Below are 20,798 nucleotides of genomic sequence, written 5' to 3' on the forward strand. Positions count from 1 at the left end.
TCGCGGGACGTCTGTTGGGGAACGTTGCAGAAAACAAAAAAAATCCTACGTTTCACCAAGATCAATCTATGGAGTCAACTAGCAACGAGAGGAGAGTGCATCTACATACCCTTGTAGATCGCGAGCGGAAGCGTTCAAGAGAACAGGGATGATGGAGTCGTACTCGCCGTGATCCAAATCACCGATGACCAAGTGCCGAACGGACGACACCTCCGCGTTCAACACACGTACGGAGCGGATGACGTCTCCTCCTTCTTGATCCAGCAAGGGGGAAGGAGAGGTTGATGAAGATCCAGCAGCACGACGGCGTGGTGGTGGATGCAGCAGTGATCGCAGCAGGGCTTCGCCGAGCTTCTGCGAGAGGGAGAGGTGTAGCATGGGAGAGGGAGGCGCCAAGACTTGAGGTGTAGCTGCCCTCCCTCCCCCCCCTTATATAGGCCCCCTAGGGGGGTGCGCTGGCCCTAGGAGATGGGATCTCCTAGGGGGGGCGGCGGCCAAGGAGGTGGAGTACCCCCCCAAGGCAAGTGGAGGCGCCCCCTCCCCTAGGGTTCCCAACCCTAGGCGCATGGGGGGCCCAAGGGGGGCGCACCAGCCCACCAGGGGCTGGTTCCCCTCCCCACTTCAGCCCATGGGGCCCTCCGGGATGGGTGGCCCCACCCGGTGGACCCCAGGGACCCTTCCGGTGGTCCCGGTACAATACCGGTGACCCTCGAAACTCTCCCGATGGCCGAAACTGCACTTCCTATATATAATTCTTCACCTCCGGACCATTCCGGAACTCCTGTGACGTCCGGGATCTCATCCGGGACTCCGAGCAACTTTTGGGTTACTGCATACTCATATCTCTACAACCCTAGCGTCACCGAACCTTAAGTGTGTAGACCCTACGGGTTCGGGAGACATGCAGACATGACCGAGAAGCCTCTCCGGTCAATAACCAACAGCGGGATCTGGATACCCATGTTGGCTCCCACATGCTCCACGATGATCTCATCGTATGAACCACGATGTCGAGGATTCAATCAATCCGTATACAATTCCCTTTGTCAATCGGTACGTTACTTGCCCGAGACTCGATCGTCGGTATCCCAATACCTAGTTCAGTCTCGTTACCGGCAAGTCACTTTACTCGTACCATAATGCATGATCCCGTGATCAACCACTTGATCACTTTGAGCTCATTGTGATGATGCATTACCAAGTGGGCCCAGAGATACCTCTTCGTCATACGGAGTGACAAATCCCAGTCTCGATTCGTGCCAACCCAAGAGACACTTTCGGAGATACATGTAATGTACCTTTATAGTCACCCAATTACGTTGTGACGTTTGGCACACCCAAGGCACTCCTACGGTATCTGGGAGTTGCACAATCTCATGGTCTAAGGAAATGATACTTGACACTTAGAAAAGCTACAGCAAACGAACTACACGATCTTTGAGCTAAGCTTAGGATTGGGTCTTGTCCATCACATCATTCTCCTAATGATGTGATCCCATTATCAATGGCATCCCATGTCTATAGCCAGGAAACCATGACTATCTATTGATCAATGAGCTAGTCAACTAGAGGCTCACTAGGGACACATTGTGGTCTATGTATTCACACATGTATTATGATTTCCGGATAATACAATTATAGCATGAATAATAGACAATTATCATGAACAAGGAAATATAATAATCATTTTATTATTGCCTCTAGGGCATATTTCCAACAGTCTCCCACTTGCACTAGAGTCAATCATCTAGTTACATTGTGATGAATCGAACACCCATGGAATTCTGGTGTTGATCATGTTTTGCTCTAGGGAGAGGTTTAGTTAACGGATCTGCTACATTCAGGTCTGTATGTACTTTACAAATCTCTATGTCTCCATTTTGAACACTTTCACGAATGGAGTTGAAGCGACGCTTGATATGCCTGGTCTTCCTGTGAAACCTGGGCTCCTTGGCAAGGGCAATAGCTCCAGTGTTGTCACAGAAGAGAGTCACTGGGCCCGACGCGTTGGGTATAACTTCTAGGTCGGCAATGAACTCCTTCACGCAGACTGCTTCGTGTGCTGCCTCCGAGGCTGCCATGTACTCCGCTTCACATGTAGATCCCGCCACAACGCTTTGCTTGCAACTGCACCAGCTTACTGTCCCACCATTCAAAATATACACGTATCCGGTTTGTGACTTAGAGTCATCCAGATTTGTGTCGAAGCTAGCATCGACGTAACCCTTTACGACGAGCTCTTTGTCACCTCCATAAACGAGAAACATGTCCTTAGTCCTTTTTAGGTACTTCAGGATATTCTTGACCGCTGTCCAGTGTTCCTTGCCGGGATTGCTTTGGTACCTTCCTACCAAACTTACGGCAAGGTTTACATCAGGTATGGTACACAGCATGGCATACATAATAGACCCTATGGCGGAGGCATAGGGGATGACACTCATCTCTTCTATATCTTCTGCCGTGGTCGGACATTGAGCTGAGCTCAATTTCACACCTTGCAACACAGGCAAGAACCCCTTCTTAGACTGATCCATATTGAACTTCTTCAATATCTTATCAAGGTATGTGCTTTGTGAAATACCTATGAGGCGTCTTGATCTATCTCTATAGATCTTGATGCCTAATATATAAGCAGCTTCTCCAAGGTCCTTCATTGAAAAACTCTTATTCAAGTAGGCCTTAATGCTGTCCAAAAGTTCTATATCATTTCCCATCAAAAGTATGTCATCTACATATAATATGAGAAATGCTACAGAGCTCCCACTCACTTTCTTGTAAACGCAGGCTTCTCCATAAGTCTGCATAAACCCAAACACTTTGATCATCTCATCAAAGCGAATGTTCCAACTCCGAGATGCTTGCACCAGCCCATAAATCGAGCGTTGGAGCTTGCACACCTTGTTAGCATTCTTAGGATCGACAAAACCTTTCGGCTGCATCATATACAATTCTTCCTTAAGGAAACCATTAAGGAATGCCGTTTTGACGTCCATTTGCCATATCTCATAATCATAGAATGCGGCAATTGCTAACATGATTCGGACGGACTTCAGCTTCGCTACGGGTGAGAAAGTCTCATCGTAGTCAACCCCTTGAACTTGTCGATAACCCTTAGCGACAAGCCGAGCTTTATAGATGGTCACATTACCATCCGCATCTGTCTTCTTCTTAAAGATCCATTTATTTTCTATGGCTCGCCGATCAACGGGCAAGTCAGTCAAAGTCCATACTTTGTTTTCATACATGGATCCTATCTCGAATTTCATGGCTTCCAGCCATTTGTCGGAATCTGGGCCCGCCATCGCTTCTTCATAGTTCGAAGGTTCACCGTTCTCTAACAACATGATTTCCAAGACGGGATTGCTGTACCACTCTGGTGTGGAACGTGTCCTTGTGGACCTACGAAGTTCAGTAGCAACTTGATCTGAAGTTTCATGATCATCATCATTAACTTCCTCTCTAGTCGGTGCAGGCACCTCAGGGACATTTTCCTGTGTTGCGCCACTTTCCGGTTCAAGAGGTAATACTTCATCGAGTTCTACTTTCCACCCACTTACTTCCTTCGAGAGAAACTCTTTCTCTAGAAAGGATCCATTCTTGGCAACAAAGATCTTGCCTTCGGATCTGAGGTAGAAGGTATACCCAATAGTTTCTTTAGGGTATCCTATGAAGACGCATTTTTCCGACTTGGATTCGAGCTTTTCAGGTTGAAGTTTCTTGACATAAGCATCGCATCCCCAAACTTTTAGAAACGACAGCTTAGGTTTCTTTCCAAACCATAATTCATACGGTGTCGTCTCAATGGATTTTGACGGAGCCCTATTTAAAGTGAATGCGGCAGTCTCTAAAGCATAGCCCCAAAATGATAGCGGTAAATCGGTAAGAGACATCATAGATCGCACCATATCTAATAGAGTGCGATTACGACGTTCGGACACACCATTACGCTGAGGTGTTCCAGGCGGCATGAGTTGCGAAACTATTCCACATTTTCTTAAGTGTGTGCCAAATTCGTGACTCAAGTATTCTCCCCCACGATCTGATCGCAAGAACTTGATTTTCCTGTCACGTTGATTCTCAACCTCACTCTGAAATTCCTTGAACTTTTCAAAGGTCTCAGACTTGTGTTTCATTAAATAGACATACCCATATCTACTCAAGTCATCAGTGAGGGTGAGAACATAACGGTAGCCACCGCGAGCCTCAACACTCATTGGACCGCACACATCAGTATGTATGATTTCCAATAAGTTGGTTGCTCGCTCCATTGTTCCTGAGAACGGAGTCTTGGTCATTTTACCCATGAGGCATGGTTCGCACGTGTCAAATGATTCGTAATCAAGAGACTCTAAAAGTCCATCTGCATGGAGCTTCTTCATGCGTTTGACACCTATGTGACCAAGGCGGCAGTGCCACAAGTATGTGGGACTATCATTATCAACCTTACATCTTTTGGTATTCACACTATGAATATGTGTAGCATTACGCTTGAGATTCATTAAGAATAAACCATTCACCATCGGAGCATGACCATAAAACATATCTCTCATATAAATAGAACAACCATTATTCTCGGATTTAAATGAGTAGCCATCTCGAATTAAATGAGATCCTAATACAATGTTCATGCTCAAAGCTGGCACTAAATAAAAATTATTGAGGTTTAAAACTAATCCCGTAGGTAAATGTAGAGGTAGCGTGCCGACGGCGATCACATCGACCTTGGAACCATTCCCGACGCGCATCGTCACCTCGTCCTTCGCCAGTCTCTGCTTATTCCGCAGCTCCTGCTTTGAGTTACAAATGTGAGAAACCGCACCGGTATCAAATACCCAGGAGCTACTACGAGTACTGGTAAGGTACACATCAATTACATGTATATCACATATACCTTTCGTGATGCCGGCCTTCTTGTCCGCTAAGTATTTGGGGCAGTTCCGCTTCCAGTGACCACTTCCCTTGCAATAAAAACACTCAGTCTCGGGCTTGGGTCCATTCTTTGGCTTCTTCCCGGCAGCTTGCTTACCGGGCACGGCAACTCCCTTGCCGTCCTTCTTGAAGTTCTTCTTACCCTTGCCTTTCTTGAACTTAGTGGTTTTATTCACCATCAACACTTGATGTTCCTTTTTGACTTCTACCTCTGCTGATTTCAGCATTGAATATACCTCAGGAATGGTCTTTTCCATCCCCTGCATATTGAAGTTCATCACAAAGCTCTTGTAGCTCGGTGGAAGCGACTGAAGGATTCTGTCAATGACCGCGTCATCCGGGAGATTAACTCCCAGCTGAGTCAAGCGGTCATGCAACCCAGACATTCTGAGTATGTGCTCACTAACAGAACTATTTTCCTCCATCTTACAGCTGAAGAACTTGTCGGAGACTTCATATCTCTCGACCCGGGCATGAGCTTGGAAAACCATTTTCAGCTCTTCGAACATCTCATATGCTCCGTGTCGCTCAAAACACTTTTGGAGCCCCGGTTCTAAGCTGTAAAGCATGCCGCACTGAACGAGGGAGTAATCATCAGCATGTGTCTGCTAAGCGTTCATAACGTCTTGTTCTGCAGGGAAAGCAGGTGCTTCACCTAGCGGTGCTCGTAGGACATAATCTTTCTTGGCAGCTATGAGGATGATCCTCAGGTTCCGGACCCAGTCCGTATAGTTGCTGCCATCGTCTTTCAGCTTGGTTTTCTCTAGGAACGCGTTGAAGTTGAGGACAATGTTGGCCATTTAATCTACAAGACATATTGTAAAGATTTTAGACTAAGTTCATGATAATTAAGTTCATCTAATCAAATTATTCAATGAACTCCCACTCACATAGACATCTCTCCAGTCATCTAAGTATAACATGATCCGAGTTAACTAGGCCGTGTCCGATCATCACGTGAGATGGACTAGTCAACATCGGTGAACATCTTCATGTTGATCGTATCTTCTATACGACTCATGCTCGACCTTTCGGTCTTTTGTGTTCCGAGGCCATGTCTGTACATGCTAGGCTCGTCAAGTCAACCTAAGTGTTTGCATGTATAAATCTGTCTTACACCCGTTGCATGTGAACGTTGGAATCTATCACACCCGATCATCACGTGGTGCTTCGAAACAACGAACTGTCGCAACGGCGCACAGTTAGGGGGAACACTTTCTTGAAATTATTATGAGGGATCATCTTATTTACTACCGTCATTCTAAGTAAACAAGATGCAAAAACATGATAAACATCACATGCAATCAAATAATAGTGACATGATATGGCCAATATCATATAGCTCCTTTGATCTCCATCTTGGGGCTCCTCGATCATCTTGTCACCGGCATGACACCATGATCTCCATCATCGTGTCTCCATGAGGTTTCTCGCCAACTATTACTTCTACTACTATGGCTAACACGTTTAGCAATAAAGTAAAGTAATTTACATGGCGTTTCTCAATGACATGCAGGTCATACAAAAAATAAAGACAACTCCTATGGCTCCTGCCGGTTGTCATACTCATCGACATGCAAGTCGTGATTCCTATTACAAGAACATGATCTCATACATCACATATATATCATTCATCATTCATCACAACTTTGGCCATATCACATCACATGACACTTGCTGCAAAAACAAGTTAGACGTCCTCTAATTGTTGTTGCAAGTTTTACGTGGCTGCAATAGGGTTCTAGCAAGAACGTTTTCTTACCTATGCCAAAACCACAACGTGAATTGCCAATTTCTATTTACCCTTCATAAGGACCCTGTTCATCGAATCCGATCCGACTAAAGTGGGAGAGACAGACACCCGCCAGCCACCTTATGCAACTAGTGCATGTCAGTCGGTGGAACCGGTCTCACGTAAGCGTACGTGTAAGGTTGGTCCAGGCCGCTTCATCCCACGATGCTGCCGAATCAAGATAAGACTAGTAACGGCAAGCAAATTGACAATATCGACGCCCACAACTACTTTGTGTTCTACTCGTGCATAGTAACTACGCATAGACCTAGCTCATGATGCCACTGTTGGGGAACGTTGCAGAAAACAAAAAAAAATCCTACGTTTCACCAAGATCAATCTATGGAGTCAACTAGCAATGAGAGGAGAGTGCATCTACATACCCTTGTAGATTGCGAGCGGAAGCGTTCAAGAGAACGGGGATGATGGAGTCGTACTCGCCGTGATCCAAATCACCGATGACCAAGTGCCGAACGGACGGCACCTCCGCGTTCAACACACGTACGGAGCGGATGACGTCTCCTCCTTCTTGATCCAGCAAGGGGGGAGGAGAGTTTGATGAAGATCCAGCAGCACGACGGCGTGGTGGTGGATGCAGCAGTGATCGCAGCAGGGCTTCACCGAGCTTCTGCGAGAGGGAGAGGTGTAGCAGGGGAGAGGGAGGCGCCAAGACTTGAGGTGTAGCTGCCCTCCCTCCCCCCACCCCTTTATATAGGCCCCCTAGTGGGGTGCGCCAGCCCTAGGAGATGGGATCTCCTAGGGGGGGCGGCGGCCAAGGGGGTGGAGTACCCCCCAAGGCAAGTGGAGGCGCCCCCTCCCCTAGGGTTCCCAACCCTAGGCGCATGGGGGGCCCAAGGGGGGCGCACCAGCCCACCAGGGGCTGGTTCCCCTCCCCACTTCAGCCCATGGGGCCCTCCGGGATGGGTGGCCCCACCCGGTGGACCCCCGGGACCCTTCCGGTGGTCCCGGTACAATACCGGTGACCCCCGAAACTCTCCCGATGGCCGAAACTGCACTTCCTATATATAATTCTTCACCTGCGGACCATTCCGGAACTCCTCGTGACGTCCGGGATCTCATCCGGGACTCCGAACAACTTTCGGGTTACTGCATACTCATATCTCTACGGCCCTAGCGTCACCGAACCTTAAGTGTGTAGACCCTACGGGTTCGGGAGACATGCAGACATGACCGAGAAGCCTCTTCGGTCAATAACCAACAGAGGGATCTGGATACCCATGTTGGCTCCTACATGCTCCATGATGATCTCATCGGATGAACCACGATGTCGAGGATTCAATCAATCCGTATACAATTCCCTTTGTCAATCGGTATGTTACTTGCCCGAGACTCGATCGTCGGTATCCCAATACCTCGTTCAGTCTCGTTACTGGCAAGTCACTTTACTCGTACCGTAATGCATGATCCCGTGATCAACCACTTGATCACTTTGAGCTCATTGTGATGATGCATTACCGAGTGGGCCCAGAGATACCTCTCCGTCATACGGAGTGACAAATCCCAGTCTCGATTCGTGCCAACCCAACAGACATTTTCGGAGATACCTGTAATGTACCTTTATAGTCACCCAGTTACGTTGTGACGTTTGGCACACCCAAGGCACTCCTACGGTATCCGGGAGTTGCACAATCTCATGGTCTAAGGAAATGATACTTGACACTTAGAAAAGCTACAGCAAACGAACTACACGATCTTTGAGCTAAGCTTAGGATTGGGTCTTGTCCATCACATCATTCTCCTAATTATGTGATCCCATTATCAATGACATCCCATGTCTATAGCCAGGAAACCATGACTATCTGTTGATCAACGAGCTAGTCAACTAGAGGCTCACTAGGGACACATTGTGGTCTATGTATTCACACATGTATTACGATTTCCGGATAATACAATTATAGCATGAATAATAGACAATTATCATGAACAAGGAAATATAATAATCATTTTATTATTGCCTCTAGGGCATATTTCCAACAACATCATCGAGCTGAACGTGTGCTGAACTCGGAGGTGCCGTGCGTTCGATACTTGGATCGGTCGGATCATGAAGATGTACGACTACATCAACCGCGTTGTGCTAACGCTTCCGCTTTCGGTGTACGAGGGTACGTGTACAACACTCTCCCCTCTTGTTGCTATGCATCACCATGATCTTGCATGTGCGTAGGAAATTTTTGAAATTACTACGTTCCCCAACAATATTGTCATGCAACTTTCCATCGTTCCGTTTATTATGACACGCATCATCATTGTCATATTGCTTTGCATGATCATGTAGTTGACATCGTATTTGTGGCAAAGCCACCGTTCATAATTTTTCATACATGTCACTCTTGATTCATTGCTATCCCGGTACACCGCCGGAGGCATTCATATAGAGTCATACTTTGTTCTAGTATCGAGCTGTAATCTTTGAGTTGTAAATAAATAGAAGTGTGATGATCATCATTAATAGAGCATTGTCCAAAAAAAGGCCAAAAAAGAAAAGAAAAAGAAAGTCCAAATAAAAAAGGCAAAAAAAGGGGGCCAAATAGAAAATAATAAAATAGTAAAAGGGAGAATGCTACTATCCTTTTTACCACACTTGTGCTTCAAAGTAGCACCATGATCTTTATGATAGAGTCTCTTGTTTTGTCACTTCCATATACTAGTGGGAATTTTTCATTATAGAACTTGGCTTGTATATTCCATGGGCCTCCTCAAGTGCCCTAGGTCTTCGTGAGCAAGCAAGTTGGATGCACACCCACTTAGTTTCTTTTGTTGAGCTTTCATACATTTATAGCTCTAGTGCATCCGTTGCATGGCAATCCCTACTCCTTGCATTAACATCAATTGATGGGCATCTCTGTAGCCCATTGATTAGCCGCGTCGATGTGAGACTTTCTCTTTTTTGTCTTCTCCACATAACCCCCTTATTATATTCTATTCCACCCATAGTGCTATATCCATGGCTCACGCTCATGTATTGCATGACAGTTGAAAAAAGTTTGAGATTACTAAAGTATGAAACAATTGCTTGGCTTGTCATCGGGGTTGTGCATGATGAGAGCATTCTTGTGTGACGAAAATGGAGCATGACCAAACTATATGATTTTGTAGGGATGAACTTTCTTTGGCCATCTTATTTTGAGAAGACATGATTGCTTAGTTAGTATGCTTGAAATATTATTGTTTTATGTCAATATTAAACTTTTGTCTTGAATCTTATGGATCAGAATATTCCTGCCACAATAAAGAAGATTACATGGATAAATATGTTAGGTAGCATTCCACATCAAAAATTCTGTTTTTATCATTTACCTACTCGAGGACGAGCAGGAATTAAGCTTGGGGATGTTGATACGTCTCCAACGTATCTATAATTTTTGATTGTTCCATGCTATTATATTATCAACCTTGGATGTTTTATATGCATTTATATGCTATTTTATATGATTTTTGGGACTAACCTATTAACCTAGAGCCCAGCGTCAGTTTCTGTTTTTCCCTTGTTTCAGTGTTTCGCAGAAAAGGAATATCAAACGGAGTCCAAACGGAATGAAACCTTCGGAAAAGTTATTTTTGGAAAGAAAGCAATACAGGAGACTTGGAGTGCACGTCAGGGGTTCAACGAGGAGAGCACGAGGCAGGGGGGCGCGCCCACTCCCCCTGGGCGCGCCCTCCACCCTCGTGGGCCCCTCGTGGCTCCCTTGATGTATTTCTTCCGCCTATATATATCCATATACCCTAAAACTATCGGAGACGACAATAGATCGGGAGTTCCGCCGCCAGAAGCCTCCGTAGCCACCGAAAGCCAATCTAGACCCGTTCCGGCACCCTGCCGGAGGGGGAATCCCTCTCTGGTGGCCATCTTCATCATCCCGGTGCTCTCCATGATGAGGAGGGAGTAGTTCTCCCTCGGGGCTGAGGGTATGTACCAGTAGCTATGTTTTGATCTCTCTCTCTCGCGTGTTCTTGAGGTGATACGATCTTGATGTATCGCGAGCTTTGCTATTATAGTTGGATCTTATGATGTTTCTCCCCCTCTACTCTCTTGTAATGGATTGAGTTTTTCCCTTTGAAGTTATCTTATCGGATTGAGTCTTTAAGGATTTGAGAACACTTGATGTATGTCTTGCGTGGGATACCCATGGTGACAATGGGGTATTCTATTGATCTACTTGATGTATGTTTTGGTGATCAACTTGCGGGTTCCGTGACCTTGGGAATCGATGCATAGGGGTTGGCACACGTTTTCGTCTTGACTCTCCGGTAGAATCTTTGGGGCACTCTTTGAGGTTCTATGTGTTGGTTGAATAGATGAATCTGAGATTGTGTGATGCATATCGTATAATCATACCCACGGATACTTGAGGTGACATTGCAGTATCTAGGTGACATTAGGGTTTTGGTTGATTTGTGTCTTAAGGTGTTATTCTAGTACGAACTCTAGGGCTGTTTGTGACACTTATAGGAATAGCCCAGCGGATTGATTGGAAAGAATAACTTTGAGGTGGTTTCGTACCCTACCATAATCTCTTTGTTTGTTCTCCGCTATTAATGACTTTGGAGTGACTCTTTGTTGCATGTTGAGGGATAGTTATGTGATCCAATTATGTTATTATTGTTGAGAGAACTTGCACTAGTGAAAGTATGAACCCTAGGCCTTGTTTCCTAGCATTGCAATACCGTTTATGCTCACTTTTATCATTAGTTACCTTGCTGTTTTTATATTTTCAGATTACAAAAACCATTATGTACTATCCATATTGCACTTGTATCACCATCTCTTCGCCGAACTAGTGCACCTATACAATTTACCATTGTATTGGGTGTGTTGGGGACACAAGAGACTCTTTGTTATTTGGTTGCAGGGTTGTTTGAGAGAGACCATCTTCATCCTACGCCTCCTACGGATTGATAAACCTTAGGTCATCCACTTGAGGGAAATTGCTATTGTCCTACAAACCTCTGCACTTGGAGGCCCAACAACGTCTACAAGAAGAAGGTTGTGTAGTAGACATCAGCATGCATGTGGTTTCAAAATGCAAGTTGCTGAGATTTCTTGATGTTTGTGTAATTTCAGTGAGACCCACTCCCCCCCCCCCCGCTCCCATGATGCAACTCGCCCGTGCGTCACGGGAGCCCTAGATCCTCCGCCAGTGCCCTCCTTCCCTCCGTCCTATCCTCCCCCTCCCTGCGACCGAAGGGCGTCCATCGACCAATGCCCATGCGGTGTGGGAGGCGTCATTGCCTCTCCTTCCCTCCCCTGTTCAATGTTACGGTGGCGCAGGTTAGCCGCTCATGGGGGCACAGAATCCTGCAGGGCTCCCAGCGGCGGGGACGTCTGGTTTTGATGATTGTTGAGTTGGGAGGGTGGTGTGTAGGATCATAAGTAGGTCTAGAGGGGGTGATTAGAGTACTTGTCCAACAAAAACCAAGTATTTTCCCAATTTTAGTTCTTGGAGGATTTTAGCAAGTCTACAAACACCCTACACATGCAAGTCTAATAGAGTAGCAGCACAAAGTAATGACTTCACACATGAAAGTAAGTAGAGGAAGGGGTTTGGAGATATTCAAACACAATGGTGACACAAAGATTTTTCCCGTGGTTCCGACTTCTGATAGGTGGTGCTATTGTACATCCACATTAATGGAGGATTCAACCCATGAAGGATAACACCTGCACGAGTCCTTGGAGGGCTCCAACCACGAAGGGTCCACAAAGAAGCAACCTTGCCTATTCCACCATGGCTTATGCCACGAAGGACTAGCCTCACTCAGGCAGATCTTCACTAAGTACGCGATCTCCTTGCCCTTACAAAATCTTGATTCACTCCACATGATTAGAAGGCTCCCAAGTGACACCTAACCAATCTAGGAGACACCACTCTCCAAAATGTAATAGATGTTGTTGATGATGAACTCCTTGCGCTTATTCTTCAAAAGATAGTCTCCTCAACACTCAAACACTCTCTCATATATTTTGGTTATGTGGTAGGAGAGGGATTTGGGTGAAAAGCAATTGAGGTGTCTAGAGATCAAAGTTTTTATGGTCGGAGTGGAAAGCCTTTCATCCAACACAAGAATAAGGGTTCTCTCTCAGAAAATGGCATGGGAAGTGTAAGCTTGGAAATGGTTGCTCTCCTGAGAGTTGTGGAATGGGTGGGGGTATATATAGGCAACACCAAAAATCCAACCTTTACACACATTTACGCACACTTTGATGGGACCAGGTGAAACCACTTGGTGAGACCGACCTGTACAAAAGGTTTGAACTTTAGGATTTTCGGTGAGGCCGGATGAAACCTCTCGATGGGACTGAGTCAAACTAACCTAAGCACATTCCACACTTCGTGTCACCGACTAAAACTGGTTGGAAATTCTGAGTCAATTTCAATTGGTTATAGAAGGCTAGCCGGTGCTCTTTGGTGGGACCGAAGGGCCAAATCGATGAGACCAAGATGCTAGGGTTTAGGCAATGACCATGTCAAGTGTATCTCAGTGAGTCCGAATGTATCTATTTTGGTGGGACCGAGATGAACTTTAGTATTTTGGGCATAGTGGAATTCGAGAGTGTGGCTGAGGATTTTGGAGCAATATCTCTCAACATTTAAGCAGTTAGACCATCATCAAAACTTCATCCCCTTCTAATAGTATTGGCTTTCCTATGGACTCAATGTGATCTTGGATCACTTAAATAAAAATGTAGAGTCTTGAAGCTTTGCCAATGCTTGTCCTTAGATGTTGAGGGGTCCACATTCACATCCAATTGTTGTACCTAGATTGAAATTTCCTGAAATATTCTTTGAGTGGGCATTAGTTCAATGATATATATGTTGTGATGAATTACCAAAACCACATGTGGATTAGATGCACTTTCACGTTGGTGCGTTGCCATGGTGCCGGTGGCAGGAGTTTAGTTGTGTTGCCTCGATCTATGGTGGATGGCACGGCTGGTGTTGGTGGTCCCACCGAGAAGGGCTTCCTGTGTGTGTGGAGGGGTAGACGCGGCTAGGAGGGACAAAGCCTTGCCCCTCCTCATCGTTAGGGTTCACAGTGATGGAGCTTGCTCCGGCCTAGATCTGGGTCGAGCGGGGCTTTCGGCTAGGTTGGAGGTCACATCTAGTGGAGCTGTGGACGCCACCTACCTCTTGAGGTGGTCGCGGCCTGAGGCGCCGGTGGACGCCTTGGACGGCCTTGTGTCGGGGGCTTGCTGCCCGAGGGCCTACTATCTGGAGCTTGGAAGCATGGGATTGTGGAGCAGGATGGGTGGTCTTGACCAAGGGGTCAGGCAAGCCTGCGTCCGCTATCCGTTGGTGGCTCCCTCGTCGGTTTGGGGCCAGGGCGGCTTTGGCTTGGTGGCTTGATAGGGGCCGACGGCTTTCTCGTGGCGAAGAGCGGTGGTTGTTCTACCTCAACATGGTGGTCACGCATCAGTGCCTCGGGAGGACGGTTCAACGGAAGCTGCACAAGGCCTTGACCATTGCTGGCGACGAGGACGTCTATGGATGTTGTTTTCCTCCTCGGAGCGTTGCTCCCATTCCATGCTCCATTGGCCATCCGACATCCTCACCGGTGCTACGTCCTCCCACCCTCAGCGTCTTCTTCGGAGATGTTCATATGATTTTTTAGTACCAACGTTCCCTAGGTGCTTCTTGTAGCGCGCAATGTACCTTGATGTCTCTTTGGCCTCTTCTAGACGGCACATCTGTTAGCTCATGGTAGTGAACATTCCATGTGTAATATTTCTGTTGATAGTACTCTGTAATGATGTTCCATAATCAATAAAGTGCCGACATTCTCTCAAAAGGGATAAAAGAAAAACCCAGTCTTAGTGAGAACTCGGCAGAGAGAAGTTTGCCAAGTTCCCGGTAGAATGAACACGACGAAGTATCGAAACTCAGGACAAAACCAGATTCTAGTAGTGACACTCGCCTCTTACCATTTTGGCCAGTGCAAGCTGTCTATTTATTATTCCCTCCGTTCAGCATCATTATTTCTAAACGGAGGATATATATATTAAAAATCTAGTACGTCAATAAATAGAGAGATCAATTGCTCTTCACATTAGAGATGGATTATGAGAACAATGCAAATTGACATCGAGAACTCTAAAACCAATTTGCCCTATTTCTCTCCTTTGGACATGGATCAAGAAACATGTTCTTCAATTTTCGCCGGGTGTCTTAGATAATCATGAAGAGTTAGCTAGAGACTCTAAGGTAGAGTGGAGGCTTTGCAACGCCTTCTCAAATCAGCCAAAGAAATTTAGTACTATTTAGTTCTGATGTCTTAGCTAGACTGAAATATAAGTCGACATGGAATTTTAGGTCTTCAATTTGACTAATGTCACAAAAAATATCATCATTGAATGAAATATTAAAACATATATTTTTATGGCATATTAAAGGGGAGCCTTGGCGCAGTGGTAAAAGTTGCTGCCTTGTGAACATGAATTCACGGGTTCAAGTCCTGAAAACAGTCTCTTACAAAAATGTTATCTACAATAGACTTAAAGTGGTCGGACACTTCACCGGACCATGCGCAAGCGGAAGCTACATGCACCGAGCTGTTTTTTTTATATATTTTTATGGCATATTACATATGTTTCACTAATTATATTGAAGATTAAAAATCCATGCCCGATTATATTTCCGTTTGAAGGGAGGGAGTACTAAAGACGTGAGAAGCCGGTCAATGAGCCATATGGATTGTGTGAGTTCGCGATTTTTTGTTACGATAACTATGATGCAATGCTCGCATTGTTACCATTATACACATGCTTCGCGTGCATGCTTTCGTTAACGTTTCACACTGACACGCGAGTGTGACATTTTGGTAATCCCCATGCATCCGGTGTCTTGTGGGCCAAACATTTTTGTATGCCAGTCAATTTTCTATTCTTTCAAAAAGCATCAAATTTATTATAAAAGATCATCAAAAACATCTCAAACATAACAAAAATTACATTAAGATTCTAAGACCACTACTACGGCCAGTGCCGTAGCTAGGATCTACCTAAGCCCCAGGCCAACCTTATATCTACAATGATTACTGTTGCTACAATGTGTCACTGTTGCTACAATGCATCACTGTTGCTACAATAAACGAAGGATTGTTTGTTGTGGCCCGGGCCATGGCCCTGGCAGCATGGGGCCTGCTTACGCCCTTGGCTGCAGCAAAAGCGAGCCGCCGACGTGCCGGTGTGGCCATCCCCTTACTGACGCCGGTTTGACCTTATCAATAACAATCAGAAAATTTTCATGCACGTGCCTATAAAGACCAACGCCCTGAAACGCTAGTCGTCATCGTTGAAACTAATATATCTAAAGCACCTAACACTAAATCTCACCGAATGACAAGATTTCCCTAACCTCCCAAGGAAACTTCAGGAATCTATGCCTGGAGCTCTCTCCGCCCACTTGCATAAACAAGCATTATCGTTGTTGGCGCTCACTCCAGCGTGGGAGTAGTACTCATCATAAGTGTGAGGCTGTGAGCACACGGTCGGGTCGCCCCGTCCCGATGAGCCATGCCGTGCCGCTTCTCGGGAAGAAAGAGGCCGCGCGGCCGGAGCAGGCGGCGCCAAAGGGGGCTCGGAACGACGGCAGTGCCAGCTTCGTGCGAACATGCCTCAACGGCGTCAACGCCTTGTCAGGTGTGCCTCCACATCGATCATCCATGGTTTTCCTTCCGTTGGTTTCGCATGTACATTTCGTCGGGTTGACACTGTTCGACGCTCCGATGAGTAGGTGTTGGGGTGCTGTCGGTGCCCTACGCGCTGTCGGAGGGTGGGTGGCTGAGCCTGCTGCTGCTGGCCGCCGTGGCTGCCGCCTGCTGGTACACCGGCCTCCTCGTCGGGCGCTGCATGGACGCCGACCCGGCAATCCGGACGTACCCGGACATAGGCCACCGCGCCTTCGGCCTCCCCGGCCGCCTGCTCGTGTCGTCTTTCCTGTACGCCGAGGTCTACCTCGTCGCCGTCGGCTTCCTCATCCTCGACGGGGACAACCTCGACAAACTCTTCCCGGACTCCAGCGTCGCCCTGGGGCCCGTGTCGCTCGCGGGGAAGCAGCTGTTCGTCGTGCTCGTCGCGCTCATGGTCGCGCCCACGACGTGGCTGCGCAGTCTGGGCGTGCTCGCGTACGTCTCCGCAGCAGGCGTGTTCGCGTCGGTCGTCGTCGTCCTCAGCGTGCTCTGGGTGGCGGCCGTCGACGGCGTCGGGTTCTCCGGGAGAGCCACTACTATGCCGCTGCGGCTCGCCGGCCTCCCCACCGCTCTCGGCCTCTACACCTTCTGCTACTGCGGCCACGCCGTGTTCCCGACGCTGTACACATGTATGAAGCAAAAGTCCCAGTTCCCAAAGGTACTCGCCTCAGCCTCATCGATCTGCTGTTGAAGAGTCAAGATCGGACAATTATTATAATCCTAAAATATACTGTGCCAAACGTGAGATCTAAGCATTTGTCTTCCTAATTAACCAGATGCTGGCGATATGCTTTGTGCTGTGCACGCTCAACTACGGCTCAATGGCCGTGCTCGGGTACCTCATGTACGGCGACGGCGTGCAGTCCCAGGTGACGCTGAACCTGCCGGCGGCGAGGCTCAGCTCCAAGATCGCCATATACACGACGCTGGTGAACCCGCTGGCCAAGTACGCGCTCATGGTCACGCCGATCGCGACGGTCATCGAGGAGAGGATCTATGTCGCGGCAGGCCATGGCTCCGCGGTCCCCGTGGCGGTGAGGACGCTGCTGGTGCTCAGCACGGTGGTCGTGGCGATCGCCTTGCCGTTCTTCGGCTACCTCATGGCGCTAGTGGGGTCCTTCCTCAGCGTCGGCGTGTGCATGCTCCTGCCATGCGTCTGCTACCTCAGGATCTTCGGGGCGCCGTCCGTGAAGTGTCGCCGCACCGCCATGGAGGCCGCCGCGATCTTCGGGATACTGGCGTTGGGTGCGCTTGCGGCTGTAACAGGCACGTACTCTTCTGTGATGCAAATTATCCACCACTTGTAAGTAGTATATCCTGGAATATAATGCTCGGTCTTTCGTTTCATTTTTGCGGGGGAATCAAGCTGTTTACTGTAGTTTCTTCTTCTTCTTCTTTCTGAGTATACACCGTAGTTTCTTCTTCATTTGCCGCACTTTGTTCTGATATACGAGTTGTCTAATTTTATTTTAAATCTTTTTGAAAGGATGTTGCTAGATCACAGTCAAATGACATCACATGTAAGAAAGAAAAAACTGAAGAAAAAAAAGCATTGTATGGATCTCGATGTAAGATCTCACGAATATAGTACTATCAACCAAGACTAGATGTAGCAAGACTGTTTCTGAAAATCCCTCATCGCACCAAATCGCAAGCGAACAGGCTATGTGTGTATATCTATCGCCGACCTGAAAGAATACGCAATTTCTCTTGCTAATCCTGGACGGCAGCACATCTCTGACGAACTTGTCGACATACTGGGAACAGGGGTCCCCAGACTTGCCTGCCTGCGGTCTGCGGCGTGACTTAAAAGGGGACCCAACACGGTTCATCTTCACCAACACAAACCCAAGACCCTCGCGTGGGGCCAAGCCTCGCGGGGCGGACGACGCGGAGCTTTCTCAGGCACGGCCTCGTCAGGCTGACTCACGAGGAGGCGGAGAGATCAAGGTGGGGTACCTCACGAGGTGCCCGTGACGCAAGCCATGACGACTCAGAGCGCCAGGCGGATGCCAGCCCGCGCAGCGTCCTCCTTTCCTCTTTGATGCAAAGGGGACAAGCGCAACGCGGAGTACCGAGGCATCAGGCAAAGGTTGTCATTTCGGTGCAACGAGACCAAGACCAGGAGGACTACGAGACGGAGGTCACCGTGGAGCCCAAGACGGCGTCATCACCAGAGCTTTGCGCAGACGAAGACTACTTTTGTCAGGATAGCTGATACTTGCTGTCCCCCTTCAAATTAGCCCGCCATTGTTGGCTCCCTTCCCGCTCGATATTTGAGAAGAGGATCAGGGCCTCTATAAATAGGACCAACCACCCACGAAACAAAGGGGTTGGGAGGTTGGAAGAAAGAGGCTCGTTAGAGAGGGTCTCGATCAGAGAGAGAGAGAAAGGTGACTGAGCTCCTCCCAGCAGTTCATCGCCCCAGACAAGAACAGACCCTCGCGAGGCTGTTCTTCCTTGTATTGTTCATCATCATCAGCCCACGAAGCAATCCACCACGCCACACACTGGAGTAGGGTATTACACCACAACGGTGGCCCGAACCAGTATAAACCCTGTGTCCCTTGTGTTGTTCTTTCCATAGTTTAGATCCTAGCATGGCAGATGGGTGCAGGTAGGTAGGAGGCGAAATCTTCGCGCGCACCTCAGTGTTCGAACCTCAAGGGTCTGCCGAAACACGAAATCCGACATTTGGCGCGTCAGGTAGGGGTGCGCCGGAATTCGTCTTCCACCGCCCCGTTCTCCTCCGACCATCACGCCCATGTCTGACGCTCGTCGTGCCCGCGCGGAGCGCCGCGCCGTACTCGCTTCCCGCGTCGCCCAAACGGCCCCTGTCGACGGGCGTCCTCGCCGTTCCTCGTCATCTGCCATCAACACCGCCACCGGCCCGGCGGGGGACGAGCAGCAAGCATCGTCCCAGCATCAGTCCATGCGGCAAGACGGCCGCACCGCAACTCCCTCGCTCACCCCAGCTGGATCTTCGTTCCGCGCGCTACGCGCGCCCATGGAGGCTCGAGCTGCGCTCATCGCGGCGAACGAGCTCCTGCGCTACCGTCCCGTCGACGACGTCTACAAAGAATGGCTCGACCGCGTCGCCGAGCTCGTCCGCGCCGCAGGGGGCTCTTTCGCGCCATCCGTTCCGCTGCACCGCACCCCGCCCCGCGCGGGCGACGAGGCTCCAAGGCGCGTGGCCCCTGGGCGGAACCCGCTCCGTCAGGTGTCAGCGCGGCAAGAACAGAGCTGCCAAGAAGTCCCTCGCCCGCAAGAAGTTGCCGGGCGCTTCCTGCTCCAGCACGTCGCGACCATGCTCCTGCTCCAGTGCGTCAAGACCCTGCGCTGCTCTCAGCTGCAGCGCGTGGGGACATGCAAGACCAAGCTCTCCGTCATCCAAGGCCTCCCGTGGCCGCAGCAGGCTGCCGCGCCTTCACCACCGAACTACGCAGCGTCGCGTTGCCCGGCAAGTTCAAGCCAGACATGCCTCCTCGCTACGACGGCACGGCCGACCCTGCGGAGTTCCTCCAGAGCTGGGCATCGAAACTGCCAACGGAGACGAGAAGGTCATGGCGAACTGGTTTCCCATGGCGCTCAAGGACGGGGCCCGCACCTGGCTCCTGAACTTGGCTCCAGACACAATCTCCTCCTGGGAAGAGATGCGCACCCGCTTCATCGCCAACTTCCAAGGTACTCGCGACCGGCCACCCACCATGAGCGACATGCGCCGCATCAAGCAACAACCCAGGGAGACCCTGCAGAAGTACATCCAGCGCTTCAACAACGCACGCCTCAAGATTCCCAAGGTGACTGAGGAGGCCATCATCTCAGCTTTCTCCGACGGCGTGCGCGATGTCAAGATGAAGGAGGAGCTGGCAATGCATGAAGACCTGTGCACTTCCTTGGAGCTGTTCAACTTGGCAAACAAGTACGCTAGGGCTGAGGAAGGGCGTCTCTCCCTCCTCGAGCTGCCTGCCGCAGACCCAGAAGAGAAGAAGCTCAAGGCCAAGGATGTGAAGCGCAAGGGGGCTGCCGTGCTCGCGGCAGAACCAGACACCAAGCGGGGTAGAGATCAACCCGAACCTTCAAAGGGCAGCCGGTACTGTGTGTACCACGACCTCCACACCCACAACACCAACGAATGTCAAGAACTCCGAGTCGTGCGAGAAGGAAGGATCGGCCGTCGCCCCGACCACGATGACCGGGGCTACGGTCGAGGAGGAGGAAGGAACGCAGGACGCTGGGAAGACTATGGCCCGCACCAAAGGTGGCGCGATCAACCTCGCGAGGATCGCTGGCGAGACCCGCCTCGCGAGGGAGGCTGGAGGAATCAGCCTCGCGAGGATCGCCCGCAAGGCAACGCAGGCCTCCC

At 48.9% G+C, this 20,798-nt stretch overlaps 1 protein-coding gene across 1 annotated transcript; it reads left to right on the forward strand.

The window, feature by feature from the left end:
- Positions 1-16,120: 16,120 nt before the first annotated feature.
- On the forward strand, positions 16,121-17,880 carry LOC147985808 (amino acid transporter AVT1I-like). Its single transcript, XM_087544309.1, has 3 exons — positions 16,121-16,382; positions 16,477-17,090; positions 17,209-17,880. The coding sequence occupies exons 1-3, from the start codon at positions 16,250-16,252 to the stop codon at positions 17,737-17,739; spliced, it is 1,278 nt and encodes a 425-aa protein (XP_087400435.1). The 5' UTR covers positions 16,121-16,249; the 3' UTR covers positions 17,740-17,880.
- Positions 17,881-20,798: the final 2,918 nt, after the last annotated feature.

Source organism: Triticum urartu, chromosome 2A, assembly GCF_056163025.1.
Source record: "Triticum urartu cultivar PI428250 chromosome 2A, HENAU_Tu73, whole genome shotgun sequence".
In the NCBI taxonomy this organism is placed as follows: domain Eukaryota; kingdom Viridiplantae; phylum Streptophyta; class Magnoliopsida; order Poales; family Poaceae; genus Triticum; species Triticum urartu.

What these genes read in the sequence shown, in the direction of transcription:
- LOC147985808 (XM_087544309.1), top strand. Translation starts at nt 16,250, where the DNA reads ATGAGCCATGCCGTGCCGCTTCTCGGGAAGAAAGAGGCCGCGCGGCCG. An exon ending in CGGCGTCAACGCCTTGTCAG is followed by an intron (nt 16,383 to 16,476) that starts GTGTGCCTCCAC and finishes TCCGATGAGTAG; the next exon opens with GTGTTGGGGTGCTGTCGGTG. An exon ending in AAAAGTCCCAGTTCCCAAAG is followed by an intron (nt 17,091 to 17,208) that starts GTACTCGCCTCA and finishes CTAATTAACCAG; the next exon opens with ATGCTGGCGATATGCTTTGT.